This window comes from Fundulus heteroclitus, chromosome 6 (genome assembly GCF_011125445.2).
Source record: "Fundulus heteroclitus isolate FHET01 chromosome 6, MU-UCD_Fhet_4.1, whole genome shotgun sequence".
Classification (NCBI taxonomy): Eukaryota; Metazoa; Chordata; class Actinopteri; order Cyprinodontiformes; family Fundulidae; genus Fundulus; species Fundulus heteroclitus.
The window spans coordinates 16,696,325-16,716,429 of NC_046366.1; the positions used below are offsets into that span (position 1 = coordinate 16,696,325).

The 20,105-nt window shown below is 38.3% G+C and overlaps 2 protein-coding genes across 3 annotated transcripts in view; both read left to right on the forward strand.

Annotated features, from left to right (window-relative positions):
- Positions 1-50: 50 nt before the first annotated feature.
- prtfdc1b (phosphoribosyl transferase domain containing 1b) lies at positions 51-12,035 on the forward strand. 2 transcript variants are annotated; one of them, XM_036138195.1, is made up of 9 exons: positions 51-187; positions 417-523; positions 2,491-2,674; positions 3,116-3,181; positions 4,769-4,786; positions 8,602-8,684; positions 8,778-8,824; positions 8,939-9,015; positions 9,189-12,035. In XM_036138195.1, the coding sequence occupies exons 1-9, from the start codon at positions 140-142 to the stop codon at positions 9,234-9,236; spliced, it is 678 nt and encodes a 225-aa protein (XP_035994088.1). In that variant the 5' UTR covers positions 51-139; the 3' UTR covers positions 9,237-12,035. The 2 variants fall into 2 exon arrangements, with proteins under 2 accessions (XP_035994088.1, XP_035994089.1); XM_036138196.1 differs by lacking the exons at positions 8,602-8,684; positions 8,778-8,824; positions 8,939-9,015; positions 9,189-12,035 and adding exons at positions 5,942-6,012; positions 6,969-7,038.
- Positions 12,036-14,610: 2,575 nt separating this feature from the next.
- arhgap21b (Rho GTPase activating protein 21b) overlaps positions 14,611-20,105 on the forward strand; it is a 45,395-nt gene continuing 39,900 nt past the window's right edge. The window contains 2 exon segments of the mRNA XM_036138197.1: positions 14,611-14,831; positions 17,299-17,487. Of these exon segments, the coding sequence (XP_035994090.1) occupies positions 17,416-17,487 (72 nt within the window). The 5' untranslated portion in view covers positions 14,611-14,831; positions 17,299-17,415.

A 20,105-nucleotide genomic window follows, 5' to 3' on the forward strand; every position in this document is an offset into this window, starting at 1 on the left:
GCCGCCGTGCTAAACGACAGGCTCCAAGTTCCTGAATTTCGATGCTCCTCCTCCCTCATCACCGTGCCAAAAAAACTCTCTGTGAGGGTTGCGCCACCACCCTCCTGAGACAAGAATCTACTGTGTTGGACGGGGAAACATGGCTGAAGTTGTCGCTCAGGCCGATAGACGAAGCGAGGGGATTGTGGTAATTTAATAAGAGAACTTGACAGGGGGGTAGACAAGTGCCCGGCGAGAGGCATCCTTTGCACGCTGTGCGCGCAATCAGACAACTTTGCGCTGCGTGCGGATTTGGCTTTTGTGTAAAGTTACGCGGCATGCGTCTCTGCTGCAGAGAGTTTGCAGCTTGTGTGGAAAGCTTTTGGTCTCCATTGTGCTCCGCAGATTAATGTTTGTGTTTGACTGTGTCCTCCCAGATCAACGATGACTGGCCAGGTTACAGTTTAGATCTCTTCAGCTACCCGGCGCATTACTCCGGAGATTTAGACTCTGTCATCATCCCACATGGCGTGATTATGGACAGGTACACGACTGAAACTCTGCAGCTTTCTGCGGCCTAAGCAAGTTTTTTCCTCGTGTTTTTCGCCCCTCAAGCCTTGCGTGGTTGTTAACTCGTCATGCGAGGGGAAATTAGAAATAGGCCATTTGCGCACACCATTTATGTGGTTTGGAAAAAAACATAATCCTTTGAGATTTGCTCTGCATAAACTCACATGAGAAAGTAAACATTGAATCTGTTTATTTCTATTCCTCCGATATATTTAATCATGTTTTAGGTGCCTATATAATAAAAACTGTGCTGTTAAAGATGTTCAAATGTTTTAATCCTGGACAAGAAACTGTAAAATAGAGCTGTAAGATTAAAAACCTTCTATTACATCAGAGGAAAATAACTATTCAATTAATTTTTTGTATTTGACCAGTTTCCAAAGGAAACATTCTTTTCTGGTTTAACTTGACAATGGATTAAATAAAAATATTTATTGAATAACAACAAAAATCAGTTAAGCAGTTTGACTAATTATTTCTAGCCCACTAAGAATAGTTTTAAAATCTGTGGTTAAGGGCTATTATGTACAGCCAGGATACATTTTCATACTCTTGCTTTCCCAGCTTCTTTGAAATTTTACTGAATTTTGTGACACTACATGACTTATAAAGAACTAAACTTATATTTTCTTCTCCTGGATTCTTCAAAGATGTGAGGAACACATGCCGATCTTTTAGGGGTGTCCTAATGAGAGCAAATGAAAATATTTATTTTAATGAATCTTTCTGTTGACCTTAAGATTCCACAAAGAGAGTGTGTGTAAGTTTTGGTCTCCCAGCAATCTGTCTGTAAGCGCAGTTTGAAGGTGTGCACTCACACAGCCAGTGGAAAAACCAGAGAAACAAAGTTAAATGGATAGTCTTTTTTATTGTTGCAATTAATGTTGCTTGTTAATTTCTATATACTGTGTTGCAGTATAATTATTGGTTTATTAATAAACCTTTATTTAACCAGGAAAGTCACCATTGAGATTAACAATCTCTTTTTCATGGGTGACCTGGTAAAAAATAAAAACACAATTTATAAAACATTACATGTAAAACATCTCGTATAAATAGCTTCTACAATGACTATTTAAAATGGAAATGTTACCCCAGACAGAATTAAAAACATTGACAGTTTAAATAAATCATCTGAGACTATCAATCCAGCATTAAAATCTTATCAATCTATCTATCTATCTATCTATCTATCTATATATATATATATATATATATATATATATATATATATATATATATATATATATATATATATATATATATATATATATATATATATTTATTTATTATGGGAGACTAATAAACTAATAATAACTTTTGAGTTTCCAGCTGGCAGTCTTATTCCACGTGGAGTCCTGCACAAACCGGTGTCTATTTGCAAAGGGCTTGAGCAGCCTGATTATTTTTGTCCATTTAAATTTGTCAAACAGAAGGAATGTAAAAGAAGAAGCTGATCAATTTGTAGATATTTACATTATCTGGCAACCTGTAAAAGCCTGTAACATAGATCTGTTGCGCTAGCTGTTGATTGAATGCATTTAATTTAGCATTTATGGTGCAAATAAAAAGTTGTACATAAAAGAATTGTTGCACTTACCGTCATAGCTTTAGGGTTGTGCATATGCAAAAGTAACATTTTAAATAGAATGGTCCATTCTACCTAAAAGAAAGGCTATTAGTTATATAAACTGGGAAAGTATGGGGCAAGTATACTAAGTAAAAAATATAATTATGCTAGAATATGCTGTAGTAAAATTCCTAATATGCAATAATGTAAGGCCTAGGTAGAGCACATGTCCTATAGATGTTTGTTGACAAGTTTGAATGATCAATATGCTTTATTTTTCTTTTAGCTGTAATAGTATGGAGCGGATATCCTTTGACCTTGAAAAAGCTGGAGAAGTTCAGAGTTAGCGTCTTGCTCACTGTTTTTTGCAGGACGGAGCGTCTTGCTCGGAACATCATGGATGACCTCGGGGACCATGACATCGTGGTGCTGTGCGTGCTGAAAGGAGGCTACCAGTTCTGTGCCGACCTGGTGGAACGGATCAAGGCCCTCAGCCGAAACTCAAACCGCACGATCCCCATGAGGGTCCACTTTATCCGGCTCAGGAGCTACCTGGTGAGCCCCCCCCGCCCCCTCATCTTCTTTCTGCTGCAGGAAAAGGAAACCACCGGAGACAGTTTGACCTTAAGTGGCTCGTGTGTAAGGATGCTGAGGCTGCTTTAATGGTTGACATTATCAGCCATGATGGGTTTGAGTCTCATGACTTAGTCAGAAGATGTGTGTGTTACACTGTCAGCATTATGACAGAGAGATCTTTGTGTAACTTTTGCTCAGATGTGTTTGTTCATGCGTGGGAGAAAAAAGACCAAGAAGCATCTGATTTGATTGTGGAGTTTCTTTATCAATCTGTTTTTTTTTTTTTTTTAAATCATATTCTCAATCCATTTGCAATTTGAAGGAAATAACATTTTTATCTTACTTTTAGATCATAGGTTTAAGCCTTAAATGCTCAAAAGTTCTGCTTAACCTCAGGTTAAAACACATTTATTTTTGCAGAATGACCAGTCGACAAAAGATCTTCACATACTGGGTGCAGAAGATCTATCTTTTTTAGCTGGAAAGGTAAGATTATCACTCAGGTTGTCGCTTTAAAAAGTTACAAGGTAAAGTAACCCAAAGTAGTCTTGAGATGGCATTTATTGAGACGCCGCACAACGACCTCAAGAGGGCAGCATTTTCTCTAAATCTGCTGCCTCCCTCAACCTGACAAGATGGTTCCATAAAGCAGATCAAAGATGGCAGGGTCGGACAGCTCTAATCAGATACCAGCTGCTCTGATTCAGTTGTTTAAAGGTTTATTCCACTTTATCTCAGTGTGACCAAGGTGTGGAGTCGGTGAAAATGTGAGGACGTATTGAGTATGTAGATAAGCAGGGTGACGGTTTCTGTGCTTCAGGCTCACTCCACAGCTGCTTGTCTGGTTATCATGTAATCACGGCGTGTGCTCCTTTTGAGCTGGAATGCCTCCTCACTGTTTACAAAACTCACATAGTATCTATATGTTATCTCCTAAAGGTGTCTCATTGAGCAGAGCTGACCGTTAGGGCGGATCACAAGACTTAGTATTTTAAGAAGTTACGAAATAGTTTCTTAAATAGTCTAAAACTTTTTTTTTAATCACTTTTTTTTATCTTGCCTTGCATTTAAGGACACTTTTAGAAACAACTTGCAAACATATTAATACCGAAATGCTGAAATAACTAAAAACATTTTATGTTGCAATCACAAACTTCAACAGATTTTTTTATTTTTATTAATTAATGAATTGTTGTTTTTTGCAACATACCAGCCCAAAGATGCACATAATTGTGATGTGGAAGGGAGGTACACTACCGGTTTTTCCAGAAGTCATAAGTAAGGTGGCCTATTTTTTTTTATCTGATCATTCACAGTAAGACTTACCCTCAGCCGGACTAACCCTTTGGTCTGTCCTGTACCCAGATGCAGACCAAAGCAGATACCCACAACATTAAAATGTAAATGTCTGACTCTCTGCTGGGTGATTTCCAGCAAAATGAAATTTAGCAGCAACAACTAACTGTGAAATTGAGTTGATTGTATATTTTTGTCTTTTTCCTATTTTACACGTACCCCCATTAATTTAATAAATGAATCTGTAGAAATAATGAGATGTAAACAAAGTACAACTACATGCCTAGATTAGCCTTTTTTTTGTAGCAAACTGTAGTAAGTTTAATCTTTTTTCTGACCTAGATTAGATGAAGCAACGCTTAGATTGTGATTAGTGTCCAGTCTTCTGTTGTTCAGACGGGTATCTGCAGAATTTCAGCTATTTTGCTGACATTCAGAGTAGTGGATAGATTTCCAATCAACAGGAAGCAGATATTTCTCTCCTGCATTATTTAATCTTGTGGAAAGATGTATATAACATGCGATTGGGTGTGGCTCTGCTGATGTTTCAACACTTCACTCGTCATCACAAAAAAATTTCCTTTTTAATTTTTAGTTTGCTTTTTTATTTTTATAAAAGAACCAAACAAGTTGCAAGTTGTAGTGATTCGTAGCTTTTTAATGTTTTGCGTCATATTAAAATGCGTGTGGTTGACTTGACAAAGTAATCTGTTTCTAATCAAGCCTCATTGTTTGTTTACTTTCCCCCCCTTCTCTCCTCAACATGCTCTCATAAAGAACGTACTGATCGTTGAGGTGAGTCAGCCTTGTTTTTGCTGTTTTCTTTCCGTTTTGCAAAATGGACTCATTGTATATACACTGTCATGATTGTTTTCCAGGTCACAAAGGGCCATTTAAAGTTTCCCTACCAGGGAAAAAAAAAAACTGAGTTTGACTTATTTTAATTGCCTGACCTATATTCAAGAAACAAGAGGACTGCTTTTCAGACAGAGTTCACTAACTTTGTCCTGTAAGCACAATAACTCGGCTCTATATTAGGAATCGGTTTGCTGGGCAAAAAAACAAAACAAAAAACGAAAACAACAAAAAAACTGCATAGTGAGAAAATTCTGAGGTAATTCATGATGATTGGTCACAGAAAACAGAGACTGGACAATAAGACGGTCTCAGCAGTCCTGTTATGCCTTTTGTCTTTCATTGCACTAATCAGCAGGAGGGACTGTATTGTAGCTGCAAAATAACTTTGTCAGAATATTGTGTTTCTTTGACGTTTCGTCTCCTAAATTTTACAAATTTACAATTCAGGTATATGTTTTTACCCAACAGAGTACGTTGGTGGTGGGTTTACTTTTTGGATCCTCTGTATTTCATACAATTTAAACTATCACTACACAGTTGCTGTCTTTGTTTTTTTTTATGTTCCAACAAACCTCCTGCACTGTCCCAATCTGGCCAGTTTTAGTTGCATAGGAACTTGCATGTCTTAAAACCTTAGCAATCAAAAGGAGCAATTCAAAGAATCCAGCTCATCTAAAGCATGTTACTTTTCAAAAACATAAAGCCCAATTCCTACTGAGCTAAGATTTTGTTCCAAATTTTTTAAATACCTCTGTATTGTGGTAAGTTCGGAAAACTTAATTTTGGTGTTGCACATTTAATATTTATTCTTGCTCCTTTCCGGCCCCTTTTATTACAATGCTATGTTTATATGAATGCTTTCTACACCTTCAGCATCAGTTTCCCACTTTGAGTAGTTTCATTGCCTTATCAACAGTATAACAGGATGTAGATGATGGGTGGGTGTGCAGTCGTAGAGAATGATGCACAGAAAATCCATAATACCTTTTAGCTTTTTTTTTTTTAGTGCAGCCTGAAAACCCCACAACATCCTTCAGTCTCCCACCGATTAGCCTGCATTTGCAATTTGCAGCTGTATGTTCTTCTGTCCAGGTGGGAGCCCTATTTCAGAAGCAACCCAGCACAGTCAGAGGCAACATGGCACTGCATTTATTGCCATTTGGGTATGTGGACTGTCAATTGTAGTTGCAGATCCTTTTGGTTGCATATAGCGGAAAAGCTGCTAAAAGTGCTAAAATAACCTACTTGGAACACTGCCTGTCTAATGTGGGATGAGATGTGGAATGAGATTATCATTGCATGAAGCCAGCTTGGTCACTCCTTCCGTAAATTCTTAGATGACCAGATGGGCAATACATCATGGATGAGCTGGCACCAAGACCCCAAAAGCCACTCCCAGTATCAAGATTTGATGCCACTAAATGAACCATCATGATCTCACCACAGAGACCACAATGCAAACTCTAAAAGATATGTTTACAGGCGCAAAATTCTTTGATCGCATTGAAGTGTTTGGATTGAAAAAGAAAAAAAAATTATCTGAATACATTGTTTATATGAGCAAGAAATCAATAAATTTGATCATGACACATGTTTACATGCACCAGGCTTTATTACATGTAGAATCCTCAAAATTCCCAAAGAAACTCAGAAGTTTTGCTTCTGTCTGTGGCAAAGAAAAGTTGTAAGTTTTTTTTTTTACCTTATAAAAAATATACAAACAAACACAGAAAAACATTTTTACATTTCCATGTTTTCTGAGCACCCAGAATCAAGTCTTTGTCACCACGTGTTACCGTAGTGACATTTTTTTGAGTCAGACACTGGTTCAGGGTGCACACAGATCATATATAGCATGCCGACACAACAGGATCTCCACACAATTATTTATTATATGAGATCTGTTGATTGCACTGACCAACACCTTCCTGAGAAGCTTTAAAGCGTGCAAATAGCCTTTAGGGTCTGATAAGGCTCTTATCAGAGTCCAGAAAATCTGATGGTCCCTTGGTGAACAATATGAATTACGGTGTTGTTGCATGAATTAGTCACCCAACGCTCCCTCAATGATACACCCATGCCCTCAGTAAAGCAATAATTTTAAACCTTCATTTTTCAGAAACTGTGCTATCTGCATGGGTAGCTATCCAACCAGACATTCCCTGAGAAATTAGAATGTGCAAATAGGCATTACCAGTAGTGTGTTTGTAACATGTAACAGACAACAAACATCTCAGCAGGGGTTGATGGCACTTTTTTTCAAAAAGCTGTTTCTGGGCGAGGTTCTAAGATTGGTTGAGACATTACTACACTCCCAAATAAAGCTGCTGGCTTAGCAATACATGCTACTGGTTTTCCGATGTTACAGCCAGAGAGACACGCATGCACGGTCCAGTGCAAACTGCATTGATCCGAATGTAATTATCAAAATAAGTGTTTGGATGGATGTTGTTCGGAGTAACAATTGGCGATCCGATCATAATATTCCGATTACTTATGTCCATGCAAACATATAAATGCAATCTACGTTTTAAATGTCTGTACTTTTGATCCACAGCTAGGTCTCACAAGGCAACTTTCTAAATTTACAAATATTTGCATACAGACTAGAATATCAGGATATTGATATATCACGAAATTGTGGTTCAACTCCCAAGACATTTCTAGAATTTCTGGATTTTGTTTTCTTTACAAAACAAGGATTGGCATCCTTATATTAGGATATATATATCCTAATATTTCCTCTTCAACTGAATGGTAAAGGGTAAATGGACTGAACTTGTGAAGCACTTTTCCAGTCACACTGACCACTCAAAGTGCTTTACACTATAGTCACATTCATCCAATCGCACTGACTAACACACACACACACACACACACACACACACACACACACACACACACACACACTCATACACTGATACGCATATCGGTAGACAACCTGGGGTTAAGTGCCTTGCCCAGGGGTACATTGACATGTGACAGAGGGATTGCAAGATTGCCTGATTGCAAGACGACTACGCTACCCATTGACAGTCGCCCTCTTTGAATCCATAATGTCCTGTTTTACCTGTGTATAAATGTGAGCTGATATTTAATTTATCTTAGCCAAACTTTAAAATGGGAAAGATAAGAGAACATGCCATTAAAATAATGCAGATGTCAGGATTGTGACAAGTCCCGCATTGGCCTAACCCTAACCCTACTACCAGGTTGTCCAATGAAAGTGCAAACTTGCTGCAAATGACAAAAACATTTTTTTATTGGAATGATGTTGATGAATAAGTTACTTTTCAACAATATCATTGCATAAATGTCTTCGTTAGCAAAACTCTTATGAACCCATATAACTTCCCAGTGTCAACAGAGTCTGTGTTTCTGGGTTTTGCTTTGACCAAGCATTTAACAAACAACGTTTAAATAAGGGTAGATGCTTGGATTGAGTGTATAAGATATATATTTTTTTCTTTAGCTTTAGGTGTTAAAGTTGTGTACACACTGTAGTCTCTGTGAGGTCGCCATCATATTCACCAGCAGAAGCGTGTATAAAGCCTATCAGTGTTTATATAAAATATCATATGATTTCTGGGAAAGTCAAATTGATGCTCATTAACAGTTGCGCAATATGAGCACAGCGAGACAGGATTATGAACCTTCTCATTTTACTGAGATGTGAAACTCTCTATTGTCTGCATTTTGCCAACTTGCCCAACCCGCTGTTTTTTTTTTTTTTTATGTCTTCCCCCTCACAGGGCATTGTTGGCACCGGAAAGACAATGGAGACTCTCCTGAAGCACGTCAAAGCCTTCAAACCCAAAATGATCAAAGTCGCAGGGTAAAGAATGTTTACCTGGCTCCTACCTTTCAGTCTAGACACACACAAACTGAGATCCTTTTTTATATATAATTTCTGTTTTTGCTTCCCCAGGTTGCTGGTGAAGAGAGTCCAGCATAGCCTGGCCTGCATTCCTGACTGTAAGTAACTGATAAACAGTTTTACTGTCACTGAATGTCACTGCTTTGGTCACATTTAGGACGTTTGGAAAACATTTTGAGTTTACGTTCATCTCTTTAATGCACTGCTTTCAGATGTCGGCTTTGAGATACCCAATTGTTTTGTGGTTGGCTATGCCTTGGACTACAATGAGTATTTTAGGGACCTCAATGTAAGTCTTCATTTCGGACAACAAAGACTCTGTTTAGCGGGAGGCCTTGGAATAATAGTCCAGTTGCGCCGACTGTCACACAGGGATCAACTAAATACACTTTTGTTCTGAATCTTCTGTGGCCTGCTTGCATTCTGGTGTTTGACTGTGCTTTTTTTTCCTTCTTTTTTAAGCACATTTGTGTTATTAGCGAAAGTGGAAAGAAGAAATATAAGGTCTGAAGGCAAACGGCGACAGAAGGGTCCGTCACGCGGATGTCCGTTTCACAGCGAGCCCAGACATTTCCACGGAGATGCCATTCTCTAACATGTGCCTGTGATAGCATCTAATCTCTGTGCATAGCTGGGGTAACATTTCTCCTAACTAACATGTTTATACTTCAATAGGGCAACACACCACAAGTGTCTGTGATACTTTTTAAATAAGGAAATGGTCACTATGTTTGTTTACATGTACAAAATGCTGCTTATATTTAAAATAAGTACATGATGATAGTGATTTGTATGCTGTTGTCTGTAAAACAAGAAAGAAAACCTTTACAATTAAATCTTTTAAATGAGATTTTAGTACAATCTAAACATTTAATTATTTTTCTTTCACTTTTTTTACAGTTTATATTTGGTCACTCTTCTATCCTCTATCTGTTTTCAGGGGGAAACAATGTACAGTAGTAATGTCAAAACTAAGTGTGCCAACTACCTCGGTTTTCCTTTTACCAAGTATGTGAGTCGGGCTGCTTTTGTCTTTTTTTATTTTGCTTAGACATTTTTTTTTGGATGGACTAAAGCTAACCAAAATAACAAAGTGAAATAAAAATGCATTGATTCTGACATGTCATTTTTGACCCACTTAAGGAAATGATAGGGTCCAGTGAGACTTAGAAAGAGGGAAAGAAATATTTGTCATGGCAATTGTAGACTCCAATGAAAATTTTCTTCTGCATTTAACACCACCCCTTAGTTTTTACAACATCCGGGGAGCAATTCTGGGGCTAAGGCTCTTTCTTAGGGAGCCACAGTGGCCATAAAAAGCCATTACTTGGAGTTAAAAATTAGAAGACATATTTTGAGTTTGCCAAAAAGGCTTTTAGGATGACTCCCCAAATGTATGAAGGAAGATACTTTGGTCAGATGAAAGTGTAACTTTTCAGCCACCAAGAAAAATGCTATGCCAAGCACAAATCCAACACATCCCATCACCCCAAGAACACCATCCCCACAGAAACATGGTGGCAGCATCATACTGTGGGGATGTGCGTCAGCAGCTGGTTAACTGGTCCGAGTCGAAGGAAAGATGGATGGCCCTAAATACAGGGGTACTTTAGAGTCAACCCTGTGTCAGTCTACCTGTGATTTAAGACTAGGATTGAGGTTCACTTTCCAGCAGGACAATAACCCGAAGCATACTGCTAAAGCAACACTCGAGAAGGAAACATTTAAATGTGGTGGAATGGTCTAGTCAAAGTGTAGACCTCAATCCAATTCAGAATCTCGTTAGATTTCAAGATCACTATTCACAAGCAAAAACCATCCAACATGAAGGATCTGGGGCAGTTTTACCTTGAACAATGGGAAAGATTACCAGAGACTAAATTTAGCAAGCTCACAGAGACGATCCAAAGTGAGTTGCAGCTGTGATGGCCACAAAAGGGCGCTCCACAGAGTACTGACTTTAGGTGCAGCCATGCACGCTGAAATTTTCAGTTATTTTATCCTCTTTGTTGTTTGCTTCACAATTTAAAATAATTATTTTAAAAGTGTCAGGCCTGATCTGTAAATAAAATGGTGGAAACTCAATCAATTCCAGCCTACGAGGCAACAAAACACACAAAATGCCATGGGGTGTGTATACTTTTGCAAGGCCCAGTAAGATGAAGACTTTTTTAACATTTCTGTGTGCTGCCCCTAAACGAGATACATTGCATTGTGAGTTAAGATCATCTGTGTGGTTTTCAGCTTATTCGAGACCATGGGTAACGGGTCCAGGAGGGAAAGCCAGATATCCCTCTTTACAACTACTCTCCAGTGCATTCTGGGTGATCGCAAGTCACACCTTTAAATATGTTTGATCATCATTCAAGCTTATTTACAACAAGATAACCTGTGTAAATACAATATGCCATTTTATAAGGATGTCTGTATTTATTAAAGGAAAAAGCTATCAACACTAACATGAGCCTATGTGAAAAGGTTATTGCCCCCTAAATCTGCAACAACTGCTATCTGGTGCTTGCGATAACTGGCAGTGAGTTTATGACATCGCTGTGGACTTTTCATCGCAGAGTTGTCTGAATTAAGCCACATCGGATGGTTTGCAACCAAGAACAGCCTGTTGATGACCATGGCACTGCTTCTTAAAGTCTGGAATTGCACTAAGCAACGACAAACCCTTCATTTTGAGTCTGTTTTGAGTCTATCAGAGGTGGACTAGGTGTGCTTTAGGGTCACAAACTGTTTCCTTCAGGATTTGTCAGTTCACAGAATTTAGATATTCTGGGTTCTCTGACCTCCTGGCTGATTCATCAAAGCACTCCTGCAGTAATTTTGATAGAACAAAGGGGTGATAATTTTTTTCCACATAGGGTCAGGTTGGTTTTTAACTTTTTTACCTTCATAAGTTAAGTCATCTTTAAATCAACTTTTTGTCTTAACTCAGGTCCTCTTTGTGTGATATTACAATTAGCTTAATAAGCTGAAACATTTCAGGGAAATTTGTAAGGGGCGAACACTTTTACACAGCGCTGTGGGTCAGAAAGGTATTTGTGTTGGGTGTGTCCGGCCTTCTCCCAGTTGGTTGTTCAGGAGAAAACCTCCACATACTGCGGGTCAGATGTGCGAACCACCTCACCTGACTCCTTTCAGTAGAGATGAGCAGCCCAGCCACCCTGAAGCGGAAGCTTGTTTTAGACACCCCCAATTTTAGACCTTCACTAGTCTTTAGAATTCCTATAACGGCTTTTAAATTACATTATTCATACCTGAGATTTCTATGTTAATTCTGTCATTCAAAATCACCTTTTTATTAAAAAGAACTATTCCTGTGACATGGATTTGTATCATTATTTGTAGTTCTCGACTACTAATTTTCTCATGGTCGTACTATGCTTTAAGAAACTGCAAACACCAATATGCAGAGAATTTTTTCTCAAGACATTCAGCCTTCCCTTAACCCCCGTCAAGCTCCTTCATGAGAAACGACGTTTGTAAAGAGGATTGACTTGAAAACAGAGATTTAAATTGTTGCCTAAAACCTGTTAACTGTTATAAAGCTGTCAGGAAGCTTTATTTAAAATAAAGCAAACATACGAAGTTCTATTCGCTTTGCGTATTCTATTGAGTAAGTGAAATTTATGATATCAATTAATACATTGGTTATCTTTCATAATTTGTGCAGTTTAAATTGTAATTGTCATATAAAAGGTCCTTCTAGACAAAATGTTTTAGCTTGTAAGGATGTCTTTGAGTATTTTCTGAAAACCCAACATGTTTTTTGCAACAAAAAAAAATGTTTAGTCTATACACGTTTTTTTTTTTTTTTCCTTTGGCCAACGCGAGAACATAAAACCTAGTCTATGGATGTGAGGAAAAAAAGGTGACCCAAATTTGAACCAATAAAAGGAACAAAAGTGGGTTTGGTGTTTCGGGCCGCTTTGCTCATTGTTTACACCTGACATACGACTCTCTGTCTCTAAGCTGGGAACATGAAGTGCCAGGAGGACCAAACGGCTCTCCTCTTGGCTCTGAGGGTCCTTTGGGGATTATAGGTAACTGACTCTGACCTTTCAGAGGAACTGAGCTCCAACACAATAATTGTCTTGATTAGACCATTCTCTTGATCTCAAGCTGGTCCAAATATGACTGTGTGTACTCATAGGACATTTTACTTTTGTACATGTACAAGGTAACTGTTATGGAGAGCAATTAGGCACAAACAGACAAAAGAAAAGTCCCGTGGAGATTATTTTGAGAAGCCACAGCGCTAATACAAGGTGTACAACAATAAACTAAGAACAAGTGCTGGTGTCTACTTATTTAAGTCTGACATCAGAACCAGATTTAACCCCGTCCCAGCTGCAAATACAAAACCCTGTGGGATGAACTAGCTGTTATGCTCTGTGGCGAGGTAACCTCTATCAGCAAAACAAGTCAATAATAGCATGATTCTTTATATTAAACACTAAAAGAAACAAGTTTGCTTATAAAAGTGGTACAGTACTATGCTTGTGAAACATTTAATGAGATACGGTTTATTACAGAAGCTGTTGCTACCTTTTAAACATGCGGTTGCAGTAAAGCATTTTGAGTTAGGGGTTGCTGAAAATCCTCCCCACCGAAACAGAAATTTTGACTGTTGGGGTAAAATCTTTGAGAACCAAATCTCCAGCTATTCCTCCTCAATTAGTGTTTAGGATGATAAAGAATTCCAATGAAAAAAAAAAGTAACCAATGCAACACTCAAACGGAAGAAAAGTTTAGTGAAATATTACTCATTTTTTAATGATGGGATCAAAATACTTGTAGTTAATTGCAGAACATTTCACATTTATCCAGAGTTCTTGTTTTTTTTTATCATTATTTTACAACTAAACTTTAAATAGATAATTAAAATTACAACATATTTGCTATAAATACAAAAGTTAATTGAAAATGTCCTGCAGCAAGTTCTACAAATGTCAGGCTGGATTGATGGATGGATGGATGGACAGATGGATGAATACATTTAGAAAATGGAGGAAATCCAAGCCCAATACAAATAAGATATTCATATGTTTTCATACTATCTTTTTAATAGTTATACAGACCTGAAAGATATTTACATGACAGTCTATACTTTTCCAGACTGTGTAGGAACCCTGAGATTGTTAATGTCATGGAACTATCTAAACTATTGGAGGTAGCTAAAATAAATATAATTTAAATAATAAAAATATATATAAGCATATTTCAAACCGTATACCACTACAAAATTACAAGCGACTGGACAAGACAGCCGTATAACAGTCTCCTCCCTGAATTGACCTCTGCAACAAAAGCTGCCAGCTCCAAGAACAGGTGGCCCCTTATGTTGGAGAGGCATAAAAGGGACATTTGTCCGTGCCCTGGGAGTCTGAGTACCGATTTGAGGCTGCATAATTTGTCTCCGGGGTCGTGATGTAATTTTAACAGTATTCTTAGATCAGAAATAACATCTAGAATGTACTGCGGCATGCATATAAAGACGTATCCCACATCAACATGCCCAGCTCGACCTCACACTGAACCACACAGCATGTGACTTCTACTTTACCACTGTGTGTAGAAACTACCGTGGTTTGTGGGTTACAGAGCATTTATTTAGGATATGGAGCTCTTAAACAGCTCGCCCGCGTGTTTTTGTTCTCATGGCTTCGTTTTTTTTTTTTTTTTGTTTTTTTTTTATGACAAATGACTTCAACTTGGCTGCTTGCTGCGTGAACGGTTAAAAACACGAAGTTTTGCAGACAAACCACTGAATTCCGTAACCCCGTACCTGATTGGCTGGCTCAAATGAAACGACGCCTGTGATTGGCGGAGAGTGTCCTATTGACCGAAGGTGGACTCCCAGAGAGTCGGGAAAGCTGGAAAGAAAAAAAAAAAATCCAGTCACAAACTGCACCATGCGCCTCCACTCTGTGGGTTTGGATTAATCACCGGGAAGTCGATAATACTGAAGTTTTTACGGATTTTTTGACAGCCTCCGAATATATACCAACTTACACACGATGTGTTTAGTTTGTTTAATCGCTTTTAAGGACAACCGCCGCCGGGCTGCTGTTGTGACGCTGCTCAACTACACAGGTAACTTTGTTAGAAAAAAAAAAAAAAAAAAAAGCTCCGACCGTGTTAGCATAGATGCTAACCGCTAGCATCCTGCTGCCCACAGCTGCGCTGGTTGTTTTTTCTCTCTCTCTATTTACACACACGTAGCTGTTCACCGAATCGCGAAACGGGCGAAGGGTGTCTCATGTGAACTCTCCAACTTTTTTTCCGGTGCTGTTTGGCGAACAGGAGCAAACCTAAAGCGCCTTTTTGTTGAGCGCTGGAGAACAACAGGTCGACACGCTGCGTCCGGACTCCCATCGATCCCGGAGTGACAAAACTAAAGGCTCCTCAAAACACACAAATCAGCCGCTTCGGCGTCGGAGAAAAACACCCCAAGACAACTTTTACTGCACACACACACACACTGCTTATGTACAGTAGCTTTAAAGTAATCCACTGTTTATTTTCCCATCCTGCCGCCCCCCTCCCCGTCTGGTAGTCCACTTGTTGCTGGCCATTCATTACGCCCATACCATCCACGTTGTTTGTTTCTCCACTCCATAATGTCTTTATTTGCTTCGTGGGTTAAATATCGCTGTAAATGTTGCTTAGTTGAGGCTCAGGGGTGTGTGTGTGTGTGTGTGTGTGTGTGGTTGGGTTAGATTACTTAGAGCTGAGATCGGTAACATAATGCATTTTTAATGAATAGGCTTCTGATACTCGCGCAATGTGCGCAAATAATAACGCCTTCTTAATGTAAATTCAGTACTACTTTTGGATCCCGCAACCAAATGTATTTTTGAACTTTTGTTCGGAGTTTTTATATTTATAAATCGTTATTTACTTGTCTTTACGTTATAATATCTTCCATGTAACTAGAAAGGCACGGGTAGGGCTTTTATCTTATGTACTGTTTTTTGTAGATGTGTAGAAATCCTAAAAGTAATGTAATGTGTTACCGTGAACTATTTGGGCATAAGAACTACTCTCATAAACAGAAGAACATGTTTGAGAAATGAAAATGTTAAATTTAAAATAATCAAGACTCGAGCAGGTTTCCCCTGTTGTTTCCTTTGTGTGTGCGCAATCGTTAGATTCAAAACACTGTTGAAGCTTTTAAGCCCGTGGAAATAATACAGTGAAACTGTTCTGCCCGTGTTGCTTTTTTTTTTTTTTTTTTTAATAAGATCTGGTGTGGCTTACAGGAAGATATTTTTGTAATCCATCTACCGTGGTTTTTCCCAGTCAAGCAGTTTTTCTTTCACTTTGTCACATTTATAAAGTTACCGATCAGGCTTTTTTTGTTTGAGGATACTAATTTCCTTTTTTTTTTTTTGCGTGTGTGTGTGTGTGTGTGTGTGTGTGTGTGTGTGTGTGTGTGTGTGTGTGTGACCTTCAGATTTTATTACATAAAAAAACAAACGGGCTAGAGGTTCCCTAATAGAGGTAATGGGCTAGAAAATGTGGAAACGGCAACAATATGCTGTTTAAGGATCAGAATGTATACCTTACCCGGATCTGACCAATCTAATTTCTTAATTACTTTTCTAACTCAAGCTGGGGTACATGACAGCACCTGCTGATTCAGGTATTGTCATGTACCTGCTGATGCCCCTGCTGACGCACGGTGACTAACAGTGGTTGCAGTTCTGGGTTTTGATGCAGTTAATTGATGCTAAAAGAAATTCCCACATTTGTCCTGCTTTGCATCTATTGTCCCATCGTTAACCTGTATCATCGATAGAATCACGCAAACTTTCCCTCTTTATTTAGTCTAAATGCGAAACCGTAAGCAGTTACTGAGAAATTTGGATCCACAGACTCGGAACAGAGATCACGTATGTCGACGTCACTTTTGTGCTGCCGAGTCTCAAATAAGCAGGATCCGATAAGAGAATAAACAATATGAGAAAATAACTCTTGTGGTAGTATTTGCAGGAAAAAAATCTAAAATAAAATTGTAAAGACAATTATTTATTTCATTTAAAACTGAGACGCAACACTGTTTAATAGAGTAAACCAAGACTATAGTAGTAGCAGTCGTTTTCAGCTGCATGTTGTTGTTGTTCTTCTTCTTCTCCTCTTCATATTTTGACACAAGTGTAATAAGCTGACATTAGCTTGTTAATTATTCTGGATATCTGCCAAGATGGCAAACCTGCAGCCAGTTGCTCAACAGGTGTGCTGCTCTCAGTTTGCAAGTCGTAGTTTTAAAAGCCGCGTTAAAACGAAGCCGACGACAATGTTGCCGGTGAAAACTCGGCTAACTAAACTAACTAAAAGTGCCAAAGAACTTTTAACCGCAGGACTATCCTGCAATTTGATTGACGATTTTGAAGCTACAGCTTTTAAAAACATTTGTATACAGATTAACTTACTGGTAACCAGGTCATGCCAGGCCTTAATCAGTGTGGCATGCCAGAGCTGTATACGGGACTCAGAAGTTTGAAGTTTGATAAGTTAAACACAATACTTAACCATGTCATTTGTTCCTTTTTAACAGATGGACTAAGAGATACAGCCACCATGGAGGTATAAATCCAAACAGGAGATCTTTCCCTGGATGTAGGAGCTTTTCGATGTGGCCGTTCACAGACAGCAGTATTTCCATTGAAGTTGAATGATGGCGTCACGTTGGGTTCCCACTTTCGAAGAAGACGACAGGCAACAAGCAAGATCTTCCTTTTGCGAGGTGAGAACAGTTTCTAATCGGGACGTGAGATAACTTATATCGGCGTTAACGTTGATATCGGCTGATGCCAGTCATTTTTTTAACCCATCGGTATCAGTCCCATAAGTAATTCTGGGTTGATATTAACAATCGGTGTTTATTTCCATTTTGGTCCCGTTTGTGTGTTTTGGGAGAGGCTTGGCCATTTTCCATGAAAGGTTTGCCTCGATACTTTTGATTCTGTCAGATATTTTTCCTGCTTATCTCAATACTGACTATTCATTTTAGTCCCATCAGTGTTTATACAACATTCATTCCTTATAATTTCATTTAAGTGTGTTATATTGAGACAAAGAAAAAAATAAAGCCACAATTTTAGCACTTGGCCTTATAGGGGCTTATAGAAAACTCAAACGTTAGAACAGGATAATAAACAAAACGCCTTTTGAGGTTTAGCTCCCAAAATTAAAGGTACATTTATGTAGGAAGACAAAGTGACAGCGCAGCTGCTTGTTTAAGCCCTGTCTTTCAGATTTTTTAAGCTGTAGTCCCTGTAATACCAGACAGGGACACCATCTGCTCGTCTAAGTGTGTCGCCTACTTCAGACCTTCATCTGATAGTGAATACCCCGGTCACTAGTCTGGTAGGCAAGCAACAGGTTTTTGGAACAGATACGTCTACAGTGCTAACGAAGATTTTAGTCATAATGACCAACTTTTGCTCCCCTTAACAAGCTTGTGTTTTCCGCTGCAAACACGTGGATATGTCTTTTAACTTCTTTTGAATACGTTTGTAAATAATCATACATCATGAATTGAAATACTTTATTGTACCTGAGGGACATTTGGAGCAGAGTCCATTCTGTCAATGCACAACAATCAACAGTCACAAGAACACCCAGAGAAAAAAAAACAAATATCAGAAACATTTACAGAGTTAGATCATAACTACTGCAGAGAGCATGTTTCATCAAGACTAATTTAAAAACCCAGCTGCTAAAGGAATTAAATACCTCAGTTACCATTTAATCTGGCCCTTTGGACATAAGTAAACCTCCTTCCTGATAGTAGAAGCCTGGATTTTGGGGTCTATAAGGGTAAATGTTGCCCTTTTAGTGACTCTTGTTCTTGACACCTGATTAAGATCTCAAATCGCTAACAGCAAAATGTGTACAGATCTTAACGGTTCTCATGAACCTGTTTTTATTCAACAAAAGAACAATAAAATATGTTGAAAGGAAATTGATCAACACTAAAACCATTACATTTTAATTAAAAAAAGAAATGTGTCCAAAGCTGAATCCTATTTTTAAAGCATGACATTGTCACAAATGTATGTTGTTGTGGTGTATACGCCAACAGAGAATATTCATTACAAATACGTCTTGAAAACAAAATGTGATGGCCTCAGTTGATAGAATAGGTACGGCCATGGCTTTTTAACATGTTTTTAACCTGTGCTGTAAACAGGGATAATGAGAATATCTGAAATGTCACAATGCTCAGCTTGACGGTTCTCATGAACTAACTTTTATTTTATATGTTAGCTCACAAATATAGCTGACTGTGCTTTTCTATAACAGTCAGGTTTTGGTGAGTTCAAAGTTTGTAGGACGTTCTAAAGTTAATGCATTTTGTGTACTATTTAGATGATTTATTTCCTTTTAAAATGAAACCTGAAAAATCTTGTCTCATATTTCTTATCAGAAACATTTGTCTAGGATTTTTACCTGTTTGTGTTCTTTCTTTATCACTGGAGAGAAAAGCCCCCTGACGCTGGAGTGTGCCTTATCAGCTGAATAGTGCTTGGTATTTAAACACAGCACAGAGATTTTTACAGAGATTTTTAGGCGGGGTGCTGATAAAACTGCTACTGTTTCACAATGTCAGTTTTTTTTATGCTGGTTTATGATCTTTACTGGATCAAACTGAACTTTAGCATTCACCTGGAACTGTAATTGGAGCATGAGGGGCTTTTTCTCGTTGACTTATAACTACTATTCCTTTTCTAGTTAAACAGTAGAAATATGCAGTCACTGAAATAGATTCTTGTAGATTAGGGAGCCTAAATCCATATTTAGAAGCCTAGTAGGGCTATTGACCTCCCCCCGCCCCTGATCTCTACCCAGAAATCTCATTGTTAGTCTCGTTTAAGACGGCTGCCTTTTACAGAAGCCTGTGCGCAGGCATCATATGGCTAACTGATGGCAATCGGAAGGGCAAATTAACCCTCAATTGGATAGAAGAAGTCAGTTACTTCCTGTTGTGTTATGGTCGTGTCTGCAGTGTCTCTGGAGAAAACAGAAGAGATGGGCTGTGTGATTCGGTTTTCCCTCATTGTGCCAACTCTTTGAAGTTATACACTTGGCTCTGATGTTTTCTTCCCTCTTCCCTAGATAAGTCATGAAATCTTGAATGGTGAGTCATTTGTGACAAACCAAGCAGAAAGAGCGGACTCTGATTTTCAGCTTAAACGGCTAGACACAAAATCACATTCACGGCCAATTTGGTTTGTTGCAAAGACATTTTTTTAAGATTTAAAATAAAAGCTTTCGAATCTTATATGAAAATATAAGCGGGTCATGTACAATATCTTAGAAAATATACAAGTGTCTTACAAAAAGTACTAGTATTAGTAT